Source organism: Uloborus diversus, chromosome 4 (assembly GCF_026930045.1).
Source record: "Uloborus diversus isolate 005 chromosome 4, Udiv.v.3.1, whole genome shotgun sequence".
Classification (NCBI taxonomy): domain Eukaryota; kingdom Metazoa; phylum Arthropoda; class Arachnida; order Araneae; family Uloboridae; genus Uloborus; species Uloborus diversus.
The window spans coordinates 99821860-99836465 of NC_072734.1; the positions used below are offsets into that span (position 1 = coordinate 99821860).

General features: G+C 34.8%; 1 protein-coding gene across 1 annotated transcript in view; it reads left to right on the forward strand.

The window, feature by feature from the left end:
• LOC129221323 (putative inorganic phosphate cotransporter) overlaps window positions 1-14606 on the forward strand; it is a 29170-nt gene that overhangs the window by 13746 nt on the left and 818 nt on the right. Inside the window, exons 5-6 of the mRNA XM_054855789.1 lie at window positions 6265-6420; window positions 11796-11881. Coding sequence (XP_054711764.1) covers window positions 6265-6420; window positions 11796-11881 — 242 coding nt within the window. The remainder of the gene's footprint in view (window positions 1-6264; window positions 6421-11795; window positions 11882-14606) is intronic.

Below are 14606 nucleotides of genomic sequence, written 5' to 3' on the forward strand. Positions count from 1 at the left end.
TTGGCCTGCTAATAATCGAGCTTGTGTCACTGGAAACACTTTATGACTAGTTCCAGAGCTATTTCCAGAAGTAAAGTTATTAAACTCACACAATTCAGAACTCACTGGAAGAAGAGCTTTTAAGAGTGACAAAGTATTCCAAAACAAACGAGGATACCGACATCGGTGACGCACAACCAAAAACGTTCACGTTAAAAATTTTGAGCCATTCCTATGCAATAGAAATGATCTTTCTGATTTGTTTGTGAAGGAAGATTCTATAATGGAAATGACGCAAGTGATCATGGATGCGTTAATGCTCTGCAAAGTATTATAGAGAAAAAATTCTTAATGACTGCCAAAAGACTATCATAGCCAGCTCCTGTTTATGAACAGAACACGAAATTAATTTATGTTTTCTTTATGCATGTTGTGCGTAAAAATCGATCTAAGTACACATTAAACTTATTATACAATTAGTCATAACTAGAATGAAATATTTTTTTATCTGCGGAACCTAAGCCTTATTTTAACACTACTATTAGGTCTCAATTTACGCGGTTTCGATTTACGCGGCATTTCCGTGGAACGTAACCCCCGCGTAAAATGAGGGTCTACTGTATAGTACTTACTAAACGAAGAAGAAAAAATAAAGAAAATGTGAATTAAAAATTGACACTTCAAACATTCTATTATGATTAGGAAATGAAAACAAGCATAAAAAGTAAAATATCACGTGGTACCTTATTTTCAGGTAGAGCTATCGCGAATTGGTGGGTGGAAGGGAAGGGAGTCTCTCGACGTCCCCTTAATTTTTTCAATTGTTTATATGTGTATAGAGACATTGAGAGTAGATTCAGCCCCTGGTTTAGGAAGGAAAAGGGAGTCATCACTATAATTAGATCTGAACATTACCAATATCAAAAGCAACTCATAACAAAAATGTTCACATAAAAATAGGAGGGGCAGAGAAATCTCCCCGAAAAATTCCAAACTGTAGGTTTAAAAATGTAGTTTTAGACGATCTTTCATGATGTTAGGCGTTGGGAGAGGAGAGATAGCTTTCTTCCGGTATTTTTTCGAAATTGAAGTCTAAAATTGTAGGTTAGCTTCGACAATTTTAGGGATAGGGGGCTTTCGGGAGTTTTCAAAGGTTTCAAAATATAGTTAGAAAAACGCAGTTTACGGCGATTTTAGGCGATTCTAGAAGGAGAAAACATTCGAAGCCTTCTTCGAGGCTTAAGAATTGCAATTTTTAGCTGAATTTAGATGATATTAGGCGGAAGTATTTTTTGGTAACTCTCTCTCCTAAACTTTTCGTCGTTGAATTCAAAATTTAAAACGAATTGAAATGTTTTTATAGAGAGAGGAGGAGACGCTCCTCCGAGAAATCACACTTTCAAAACGCAGTTTAAGACGATCTTTGTTTGATATAGTGTATCTCATTCGAAAAAGTTTCAAAATATTTCTTTCTCCATCGGTAGTTGAAATGTGGTCCCTTTCTCGATAAAAGAAGGATCATCTAGAGCAGCATTTCTTAAATTGTGTTCTGCGGAATCCCAGGGTTCCACGAAGTTCTCTCAGAGGTTCCATGAGACTTGCATTTTTCATTCGACATATTTCAAATTTGTCACTTAAACAATCAATAAAAACGCTTTCCCAAAATTAAAAATAAATTTACTTTTGCTTTTGTATACTAATATGAGCCTTATTACCAAATCAGGGTTAGCCACTATAGGAATAATTTTACTTGTCGTCTAAAATTGGGCCTTTACGATTCAACTTCGAAATTTTTCCAAGATCAGTCATAAAGCACCTTTTTCTTACTTTTAAACACTTCAATTTCAAAAGCATTCCAGAAGAAGCTACTGACCCCCTAATATCACCAACGATAGTTTAAAAGTGACTTCAATGTTGAAAAACTTATTGCACACCAAATCAAAAACCCCAAATTCCCTTTTCTGCATCATTAGCAAATATTGCCTAAAATTACGATTTTTCACGTAAATTTCAAATATTCTATTATTAATACTAGCCACTCTCCTAGTATCTGTGTCAGCATTTGAAAGCACAATTTTAACATTTAATGAGTGAGAACCAATTTAAGTCAATAATATAACATACAATGACATCAAAGTCTCTGATTTATAAATAACTTAAAACATTGTTGTTAAATAAAAGACACTTTAGTTTTTAAGTTTTAAAACTCTTTCTTTGTAAATTTTAGTGAATTATTAACACTATTGTTGGTAAAACACATCAGTATTTCTTTTCCTAACAAAGAAAATATTTTAATCATAAAACTCATGCAAAAATTCTGAGGTTATTTATCCCTTTTAAAAGTACTCAGAATCACAAATAGGTATAGGTGACTCGTGCGAGGGGGCAAGGGGGGCAATTGCCCTCTCACTTTCAACAGTAAAGGGGCTTTTCCCCTCCACTTTTCTAAGTTCAAAACTAAGGGTCGAATGAAAAATAATAGTGATGAACTATTCACGTGTTAAAGAAAGAACTGACTTAAAATAAGTGTTTGTTGTTTTATGCTTTTTTATGTTATTATTTCGTAAAAAATAAAATAGAACTTTGACTTTGGTAGGAGGGAATCTTCTGCCGCCATCTAAACCCGCTTTTTGAGTCCGTTTCTCGAATTTTTGGAAGAAGGTCAATTCATTAAAAATGACGTAAAAATTAAATTGCCTAATTTTTGAAGAAAAAATTTATCTTTAAGGCTGTGGCGCCCACCAAACCTGCCTCCCCCCGCAACTCCTTTCACCCCCAACTTTTTGGGGGGCACAATCCGACTATGCAAATAGGAGTGTTTTGGTGTTTTATAATACTAAATAAATGATAATTAGCAGTTAGCAATAATTAGGGGAGACCAGGGCAAGATGACGAGCCGGGCAAGATGACGAATGTCTTAATTTTTCCGATTTAAACTAGGTAACTGCATCAGCTGCATGCAAAACGCTCTTCTATCTGCTGTCGTTCGTTCAGCAATAGCATAGAGATGCTGAAATCGCTATATTTGTGTTAGTTCTGAAGCTCTGATTGTTTACCGTTGCCACGGTATAACTTTTATGAATGTGCAAATAAGCTCTGCTGCATATACATGTAGGATATATCGTGTCTCTTGAGTATTTATGAGTAACTTAGTTTAAATACTACCTATTACCATAAATAAATGTCAATTAATCGCCTTTTTTATGGCAATTGAGAAGAATCCGTTTAAACAGGCAGTCTGGGGCAAGGTGACGGGTAGCAACGCGGGGCAAGGTGACAGGCAGCAACGCGGGGCAAGATGACGAGCTTGCCTATTGCCCCTGTTCCGGAATTTATTAAACTAACTATGTTGTCCCCTTTATTAAATTCCTGTAAACGCTGTGTGTTTGTCCACGCGACCTTGCGCTTCTCTTCTGGGGCTAAAGACGCATTGAATCAAGGGAGGTATCGTTCGAAAGCGGGTGACCAGGGGCTATTTATAAACTAGTTGACCAAATGACTAGTTGAATGAATTAAACCAAGTAAAGAATCTCCTGCTCTGCTGATTATTGACAATCATAAAACTCACATAGCTTTGCAGGCTATCTTATATTGCAGTCAAAAAACATTATCATGCTTGGGTCACCATTTCACACATCGCATCGTCTCTAGCTCCTGATGCGTCATTTTTCTGCCCATTAAAAACCTACTATAGCCAAGCATGTGACAACTTTATGGTCATTCATCAAGAACAAACTATCACAGAAAAAAAAATATTGGTAAGCTTTTGAGCACCGCTTACTTCAAACAGCTACAGTTGGAAATGCCGATAAAGGGTTTAAAGAATGGGGTATCGAGTCTCATAATTTTCTTGTTTTTAGCGGACTATGACGTTGTTGGCTCTGAAACTGAGAATAATAGCGCTAATCCTCAGACCTTGGGAGTAGAAAACCAACCTATAAACCCTTTCTAGGTTAAAGTAGAAAATTGCCGCCCTTCTTCTTGTTCGCTTCTGGTGGGGGCAACTCACTCAACCCCCAAGGTACACCACTGGAACTGCACGAAACAACTATTAAAGATTGTTGTGTGATTTATGTTTCTAAAAATCAAAGTAAAAATATAATTTTATTTTTTCGAATTTGTAAGGATTAAACAAAACCTTATTGCTTGACGAAAGTTAAAGAAAAAATTAATTTGAACTTTTCTATATTACATGCATGATTTTAAACTAAGCAGCTGTTGTGTGTGTGCTTCATTCTTCTTCTTCTTCTTCTTCTTTTTTTTTTTCATATCGTTTTTCACTTTTGACTCGTTATTTTTACAACGTTTACATTCTTTGGAAAGGAGAGGAGGGGGTAGAATCAATAAATTAAATGTTTGGTTTAGGGCAGTGTCGGATTCAAGTTTTTATACCGAGCTTCAACCAAAAAAAAAAAATAATAATAATTCTGCATGCTTAACGAGGAAGCAATATTCCCAACGAAAACAAAATTACACACGCCAAAACTTGATGACCATCCCAATTCCTGATTTGTCTCAAAAGCAAAGCAAAGAATGAAAATTGAAAATTATTTTAAAAGCCTTGCTTAAAATAATTACAAACATTTATCTGTTAACAAACACAAGATGGCAACAGTTAAAAATTTTAAATCATTGAGATAATATTTCGGATCATTTCCATGCAATTAAAATCACGAGCTGAACGCAGACGACACTCTGTTACGATTTATTTTTCTTATTGTTGCAATTAAAAAGCTATTTTTATTCACACAAATAAAAAATAAAATAATAAAAAAATTAATTTGAAGTTTGACATCTTGAATTCAAATTATGTTTTTCGCAATCACGAGTGTGTGTATGTAGGCGTGTGTGTTTGTGTGTGGGGAGTATGTGTATGTGTGTGCAGGCATGTGTGTTTGTGTCTGTGTGCTGGCATAAGTGTGTGGGTAGTTGTGTATATGAATATGTGTGTGGGGGGGGGGGTATGTGCATATGTGTGTAGGCATATGTGTTTGTGTCTGAGTGCAGGCATGAATGTGTGGGTAGTTGTGTTTATGTGTGTGTGTATGTTTTTTGTGTGTGTATGTGTAGGTGTCTGTATGTGTTTGTGTGTGTAGGTGTATGTGTTTGTGTGTGAAGGGGTATGTGTTTGTGTGCGAAGGTGTATGTGTTTGTGTGTGTGTATGTGTGCGTGTGCGTGTGTAGTTGTGTGTGTATGCGCGTGTGTGTAGGACATGGATGCAACCTGGAGACGGCTTTCGCTGTAGGAGCAGCATCGTGAGGAGCCGGTCGACGGTGATGGGGCGGAGGGTGGCGGTGGGAAAATAAAATCAAAGGACGCCAAAAACAGTCAAATGAAAGCAATAAGCAATCTGGATTGCTCAAAAATCAGCCCCCCATGGAGCGATTGGCGCCAAAATTAAACCATCGCCTGTTTACATATGGATTCATATTTATTCCAAATTTCATCCAGAACGTAGTATTACTTCTTGAGATATGGCACTCACAATGGAAAAAAAAAGAACATTCGATTGCGCCACCCCCTTTTTAGCTGTTGACACCAAAATAGAATCATTTCTTATACCCTCTAAGGGCTACTTGTCGATAAATTTTTGTTTGATTACGTTCATTATTTATTGAGATACAGCAGTCACAATTGACGGCAAAAAACGTTCTATAGCTCAACCCCCGTTTGAGTTATTGACACCAAAATTGAATCAGGATCTGTACCTGTTAGGGACAACATATGGACCAAATTTTGTCCGACTCCGTCAGTTACTTCCTGGGGAATAGCAGTCACGCAAAACTCAAAAAACGTCCCATTGCTCCACCCCCCTTGGAGGAATTCGCGCCAAAAACCAATGGGCAGAAGTTCACATAGGGGCACATATGTGTACCAAATTTCGTTCGATTTCATGCGGTAGTTTTTGCTGTAGAGCGGTCACAAAAAACTGATCACACACAGACGTGACACACATACACACACACATACACACAGACAGACAGACATTTTCCAAAAATAGTCGAAATGGACTCAGCACACCTCAAAACGTTTGAATCCGTCAAAATTCGAAATTCGAAAATTTGCACGAATCCAATACTTTCTTCTATATATTAGATATAGAAGAAAGTAAAAAGGGAAAATAGGGGAATTTACATTAAAGCATTTTTTATACTGAAAATATTTTTTTTTTTTTAGTTTGAAAAAAGAAAGAAAAAAAAGGATGATTTTAACCTGTTTTCCATATGCTTATTGTTTTAATTACTTTTATTTCATTAGCAATTAATTGAAATCTTTTTCTTCAGGTTCTCTGATATATTCGCTTTGCTTAGTGCTTATGATTTTGACAAATGCTGAAAATGCAGTGACCATTGCCGTATCTGTGATTGGAATAGCTATTATAGCGTTTGTCAATAACGGCATAATGATTGTTGCTCTAGATATGACACCCACTTTTGCAGGTAAGTTCTCTGCCATTCCGTAAGATAATTAGTATCCCTTTAAAACTGGCAAATTTGAGACAACCATAATTAGACGAACCGCAGGCAAAAGAAATTAACGTAAAATAAGAGAAATTTTTTAAAATTAGTATGTTAAAAACTTTAATTAACATTAATATGTTAAAGTGAATTCCTGATTTTGCGTGTATCAAGAGACTGGGTTAAAAATGTAACGAATTCATAGAAAGCAAAAATCAAATAGAAAAAAACTAAGCGTGGTGAAATGACTCTTTTAAAAGGTATCTTACATAATTAAAAACTGAGCGTATGTATGTTCGTATCTATGTCCGAGTCACTTCTTTCGAACGCCATTGAACTGACCATTGAACCAGGTATCAATTGATTCGTAATTTTCCAGTCTCTATGCTATTTTTTACAATCCTCCGATAATAATTAGCGGAGATATCAATTAAAAACTATATTAATTGTGGTAATTAGATTTCGACATAAAATCCCTATTTTTCGAAGGCTTTCCTTCATTTAAATTATTATTCAGTGCTTCATCTCATTTTTCCGTAACAATGTTTTTACTAAAATTTGTAGCGTGATGAAAATCATTGAGAAGAAGATCTGTTACCATTTTTCTTTCTTGAATATGAACAAATAAAATTCTGACTTTTGTTTTGAGGCTATTTCTGCATTCGGGGGGTTTAAATGTTTTCTTTTTGGTTTTTTTTTTCCGAAATCCGCCGCAAAAGTTTACAATTTTTTTTTTTCAAGCCTGATTGTTGAACACGCGTCACTTGAGATAACTTTATTGTCGAGGTAGACTGTGCAAAGCCGGGCGACTCAACTAGTAATATCTATATTTTCGAACAGAACACAATTATTAATAATATTTGAGATCATTTTAACGCATTATAGTGAATCCGAGCGTTTATGGAGAAAATATTCCGTAATAGTGGAGTTCAAAATAGTCTGCAATATAACCGGATGGAGCAGTAACATTTATATAGTCTTAACTTTCAACAGCGTGAATTAGCTTTAAAAAAGCACACAAGGAAACGTGTTGCTTATTTTAGGACTTTTGTTTTCTTTCTCAGGAAAAACGTAAAATGCGGGACATTCATAAATAACAAATTTTTCATCCGGGTTAAATTAACACTATTAAAATACGGTAAAACTGGGACCGAAATGCAGAAAAAACGTTGATTCGGTGGACGAAAAATCGGGGTTTAACTGTTTTGTACATAAAAAAAAGGTTTATATATTTGAGAGTAAATTTGTCTCCACCGGGTCATTGTAGAATCTCCCGAGTCGAAAATACAATGCATGAATAAAAGAGCTATAATAGGCTCACACATGGTCTGGATAAAAAATAAGTAAGTTAGATCCATTGGATAAAAGTCCCCGAAGTTAGTTCCGTATTTCGACTGAAACGCAGTAAATAGAACTGCCATTTTTATGCTGGTGAAAAAACATTACGTCAAGGCAATTGGTGATTTTTGAGATGTGATTTTTATCAAAGTGCATATTATTATGATTTGAGAGTATAAAAGCTGTAGTTGCGCCAAGGACAGATGGAGGATGAACTGGAAGCGGCAAAAGAACGCTTCATTCTGTAGCAGGTATGAGCAGCGGGAATAAAAATATGCGGTACTTAAAAGATCCCTCTAGTATTCATTTGGCTTTGAGTGCTCTTGGCAAAAAAAAAAAAAAAAAAAAAAAAAAATCCTTGTGCAGTTTTGCATCGAGGAGAGACCAGATGCCACAATCTGATGGAGAAACTGGAAATGAAAATTCTCGTGGTAATGACTTTCGCCAAAACTGGTGCAAACGTCAGGGAATGGGTGCTTTTTCGGGGGATCATATTAGGTCTGTAAAAGGGAAGGCTCTTACGCAGATTTATGAGAAAGGTCGTAAGGAGATCAGCAAAAACACGCAAGCAATAAAAATTTTACTATTTGTGCGTTCTCTCTGGTCTTCTCTCTTTATCTTCGCTTGATCCATATCACCATGGCACAACTATACCTGAAGAACATGTTTGCAAATCAAGATCATTGAGTGGCTGATTGAAAATGACTTAGAGAATGCTGATTGAAAGTAACTTAGACTTGTTGCTCTCTAATCTAACTATTCTCCACGCGCATCATCATTTGGCGATGCCATCTCGAATCTCCAGCGATATTGATGTTCGAATGTATTTTTTTAACTCTAACCCTCCCCTTCCCCCTTCCAAGTCGTGATGCTGCTGTGTTTAAAAGGAAAATGTAGTTTGAAATATTGCGAAAATTTTCCGAATTGAAGTATTTATATTTGTCATGAACTCAAAAATCCATGTAGGGTATCGTCCCTTAGGCGGGTGTAACCCGTAGCATACCGCACCCCTCCCTCCTCCTCCTACTGATTCTACTATTCCATGAATCAGTAGGATATCCTCTGTATATCCTTCCATATATTAATGTACACGACTGAAATTAATGATGCCAGCATTTACTGCTAAATCTACAGAAATACTGTTCGGTCTCTAACCGATGTCATAGCAACGGGAATGACGACAATTACCGGCAAATGTCGACATTTACTAGGTTTCAATACTTTAGTGACATATCTACAAACACAATGTTTATACAGATATACATACAGATGGAAGGACTGTTATAACTACACTGTGTGTGTGTGTGTGCAAATCTTCAGACTCTTTTTGAACACTTTTGACCATGAGCAATTGTCCTTGTTTAGAGAACATTTTGCAGCACACTCTTTGGAGTAGTTTTCAAAACACTCTTGAGAACACTCTTTGGAACAATTATTGTGTTCAGCACACATTGGAAATTTTGAGACCAATTTTTTAACACTAAAACATGTTCCTTTTTTTAGAACCCTTTGTAGCACTCTTTTTTTTGGGTTATTTTTTGAATCACTTCTTAGATTATACTGGTAGTTTTTGCTGTTTATTTAACAGCAATCTCGCGGTTCCGCTGCCAACTGGGCCTCGTGCAATGGACATTCTTCGACCAGAGAAGTCCATCTTTTTTCACATCATTTGCGATATCAGTCGACAGTCATTTCTTGTAGCAAAATTTCTAATACTGTTACATTGAGAGATTCTATTAAGTTGCAGTTAAAGAACGCTGTTGAACTTAGATGTGTTTCAACAAAAAAAAAGTCCGATGGTTTAACAAGTGTGCCTAAATGTGTTTCCAATCTGCTCTCAAATGTGTTCTACTGTTACAATTTAACAAATATCCTGAACTGGACACAGTCGGAGGACATTTCAGTGCACTATATTTTTAACGAAGCACATTTGGAACACAACTCGGTAAACATTCTGGTAACTGGAACACTTCTTCTAAAGTAAAGTGTTCTAAGCAAGTTTCCAATGTGTACTGGGAATTTTCAGTACAATCTTCCAGAATGAAAATCTATCGCATTATGACCCCCCCCCCCCTTCTATGGAAAAGTTCTGTCTGTATTGGTGCTGCTAGCTATCATTGTACTGCTCCTGTAACTGCTGGAACCGTAGTGCGAAGAAAATGCGGTTTCTTTCTCAAAGCTCGCAAGGAATTTTCAGAACTATTACACAGAGGAGTGCTTTTTCTTTGGTGCTCAGAGTTTGAGAACTGATTTTAATACATTTGAGACTCTGAATCAAAGTATGAAATTATTTTTTCTCTAACAGATCTACTTTTCCAGATAAGTTCTGCTGTTTTACCCAAAATGTTCAGTTTCAACTCCTTTTTGCGCATTTCTCAATCAAATTTCGGTAACCCGAAGTTCATAACTTAAAAATTCCTTTATCTCGAAGTTTTTATTGGGTTTTAAACTTTTGAGACTGTTGTGGAAACTTCCCATAACTCGAATTAACAAAAACTTGAACGTTTTAGCCGGTCCCTTGGGACTTCGAGTTATGACTGTATAAGCATCTGAAACAAAGATTGCTTCCAGAAAATGTGCCCTATTGTCAGCCTGAAGTCCAGTTACTTTCAGGAAAATTCACTACATAGAGTGAATATCTGGTGAATTTAGTAACAACGCTTCAACGAATTAAGGTCAACTTGAAAGCCCTTGCTTTGCATATATTCACTTCGAGTGATCTGCGAAGATCTCTGTATATAATATTTTCAGTCCCCAATTAAAATGGGAGGTGACCCTAAACAAACTTTTGGAGATCCTCTGCAGTCAAATCTTATAAACATAAACATTGATGGGAAACTAGGAGTGGTGGTTATAGAGGTGTTGAGGTATTGAACTGCTCATTCAAAATATTTGTTGGGAGGAAGAGCATCCCACACTTGTAAAAAAAAAAGGTAAATAAATAAGGAAAGGTTCCTGAATTTTCTGACCTTTATTTAAATAATATACAACAATTTCAAACTTTTTAGGGTTCTTAAAAATCGGAGACCCATGGTCAACAGCCTAATTGGTCTGTTTGGTAATTGAGTTCTGATTTTCTGTATAATACAACAGGAATAAAACTTCCATGTTTTATTTTTTATTTGATCTATAGATGTAACTTAAACCCGTGTCACGTATATTTAAATGTTATATCTTAGAAGTGTCAGTTCCTGGGCAAAAACCGATGTCATATTTGAACTCAGGGCACCAAAATCATATGAAATCAATTCTAAATACCCGGATACCAAAATGACTGTTCCCCTGTGTTAATTTTAGATTTGTGTTGTTGATTTGTGTTGGATAAAACTCCATGGTTAAAAAGGATCTCCTGTGTACTGCTTATTTTTAGGGAATAGTGTCATACTTTTTAATATTTTATTTTACTCTCTTTGTACAATGTAAACATTTTAAAGTTAATGTAAAACCTCGTGCAATATTTGACCACATTTATCAAAGAGAAAAACTCACTCCATAATGCTTAAATCAGTTATAAGTCACGTTATTTTTTTCATTTAAACATACTTTAAGGTAAACACAGTAGTATAGTGACCAGTGCTTCAGTAGTGGTCACTTCAAGGTTACTCATATATTTTGAAAAAAGAAATGAACAATAATTTGGTGATTGATATATTGGTACTTATTGTAACTCTCATGTTGAATGAATTTTATTCATCAGTTATTTGAGATTCTTCAAATGGGAGAATGTCAGATGGCAACCACTGAAACTGTCAGATTTTGAAGTGGCCACTGGTTTGGGAAAAAATGGATAAAATTTAAACGAATTGAAATTCTGGCATTTCTAGAAAATGGGACGATAAAGGAAGAGTTGTGTGGGATCATTGAGTTTCAAGAGAGGTAAATAATATTGCAGACTTATAGTTAAAAACTATACTTCACTGTGGCAACTACTAGTGCGTTTTAAACCTTGAAATGGTCACTACTGAAGCACTGGTCACTATTGGTATGTTTACCTTATGTGGCATATTTATATTTTACAGGCTCTTTATCGGCTTTAAATTCAACAATTGGAGGCTTAGCTGGGTTTTTACTTCCCGTTGTATCTGGCGTTATAACGAACAAAGAGGTAAATACGATTTTTGTATGAAAAAGAGATATTAATAACCTATTTTTGTTCTTTCAACCTTTGATATATATATATATATATATATATATATATATATATATATATATATATATATATATATATATATATATATATATATATATATATATATATATATATATATATATATTTTTTTTTTTTTTTTTTTTTTTTTTTTTTTTTTTTTTGAATTTATTGTTTTTCAATTATTGATTTCTATGGCAAATTACCTGCCATTGTGCCTTTTAAAGTACTGCCACGGAAAAAATGTGTAAAAATTAACAGCATCATCTTAAGTGTATAAACGCATTGTTAACTGAAAAGCAGATTTACAAATGTTGGATAATGTAAATTCAAAGGAACGGTGCAATTACGTCAAACGTTTCTAGAAAGGGCACTCTCAAATTTTGAAAATGTCCAACAATTCATACCAAATAGAAAACAAACACAATACAGTGAAACCTGTGTAAGTTGACACCTTGCGGTGAACTACTTTAATGATCAACTTAAAGAAGTGGCCAAAATATGGAGGTTGATTTTTATGACATTAGGACTAATCTTGTACCCGACAAAAACATTCAACTTAGACATTTTCAACTTACAAGAATGGTCAACTTCACAGGTTTTGCTGTATGTTTTACCTCATGCTGAACCCATTTCTGCGAGTGTGACATTTGTACCTACTATAAACTTGCGCTTCAATACAGTAATTTTACAATACATAATACAGTGAAACCTGTGTAAGTTGACACCTTGCAGTGCACTGCTTAAATGATTAACTTAAGGAAGCGGTCAAATTATGGCGATTGATTTATATGATATAGGACTAATCCTGTACCCGACAAAAGCATTCAACTTAGACGCGTGTTCAACTTACAAGGAAGCAGGGGCGGCAAATAGGGGGATCAAGAGGGGGTGGTTGCACCCCCAAATGTTTTGAATAGAAGGATAGAAAATGGGTGAATTCAATTTGTGGAAGTCGGAAATCAATGTTCATTAAAAAAAATCTCGCTGGTTCTCAGTAACTATTTGATGAAACGCGACACATTCCCAGATTAGAAAAAGTGTTTTTCGTTATTTGGATGACGACTTAGAAATTCATGAAGTATTTTCCGGCCTTTTCAGAACATAGAAAGCTGATAGAGAATAATGGTTGATTTTAACTAAAGAAGACATTTCCTCATATAGGCTAAATATTTCATACTTGTATGCCCAGTGTAATGATGATCTGTCCAATATGAGAGGCTAGTGCAAAGTGGTGTGGCTGCAAGGTTTTCACAAGAAAATTCCTTGATATATTACATTCACTTTTACACTCATTTTTAAGTGTATATTTATTTGATGAGTGTCCATCGCTTTCTTTTGCTAGAAACACGTTTCAGCTGCTCAATGTATTATATGCTTTCATGGAAACTTCTCAAAAATGCATGTGATTATTGAATTTAAAAAAAAAAAACATATACAAATACCGTTTATGGGGCTCTATAATTATGCAATCTCGGAGTGACAAAAAGTGGTCTTCAAGAGTTAAAACCATTAAAACATTTCTCGATAACTTCAAAGCACCGATTTGACGACTGGAAGAATTATTGCAAAACGATTCTTTCAATGGTGAAAAAGCCCATGCCCTTTAGCATGTATGACATCGTTTGAAGTTTTATTGAATTTGTATTGAGGAAATTTTTTTTAAAAATGCTTTACTCTATCAAAACATCCTCAATCCGCTACCCTTAATTTTCGGACTATTCAAGCCAAAGTTCAATCGACAATTGATCTGTGCACCATACTACCATAGTTCAATCTACAATTGAAACTTAAAATAGATTTTGCATAGATGTATATTTCAATCAAGCGTGAAACTTTTCAAAAAAATTCTTTCTCCGAGCCAATTTTAAAAAAGCGCAAAAAAAATAAAAATAAAAAATAAATAAATAAATAAATAAATAAATAAATAATCAAATAAATAAATAAAAGTGACATAAACCCACATGATGATGTGAAGTCAAAGATTTATTTTTTAATATTTTGTATGAAATAATAGATTCAGTTTCAAGTGAAACTAACACAAGATTTGATGATAAATATTTTTCCGTATGGTTTGCTCTATATTATCTGAATTGGATTTCGAAAACGAAAAATAAAATGTTTCAATTATGAGAAAAATTTTTAGCATGAGGCAAAAAAAATTACAAGCAATATACCGACAAGACCGGTTCACATCCAGAGACTGCAGTTTCGTCCTTGATATGGAACCACCATTCTGGAATAGTGAATAACAGAGCTGGAGGCAGAGGACATCTCATTGAAGCTGAGAGGCCCAACGAAACTAGATTATTCAATGATGAAAAGTTAAGTTCCTCACAATTTTTTTAGTTGCCTGGGTGATTTTGAAGAGCAAGATATAAAAAGTGTTTTGATACATAACTTTGTTACTTCAATTATTTTTTAACTATCAATCAGCTTAGCTAGTAGAGAAAGATTTTTTTATGTTTCAGGAGTTTAGAGAATTATTTTTGAAGCACAATGGGCAAAAGATTCAAACAAATGCTAAAAAGCATGCTAAAGAGCATGAGCTTTTTCACCATCTTTTCTATTTAGCTGTACTGGCAAAACAGCACGACACTGGGCACTGATAGATTAGTAACACGATTCCCTGCTCTTCCGAATTCCAAAAATCATGCATTAAAACTTTTCCAAAAGATATTAT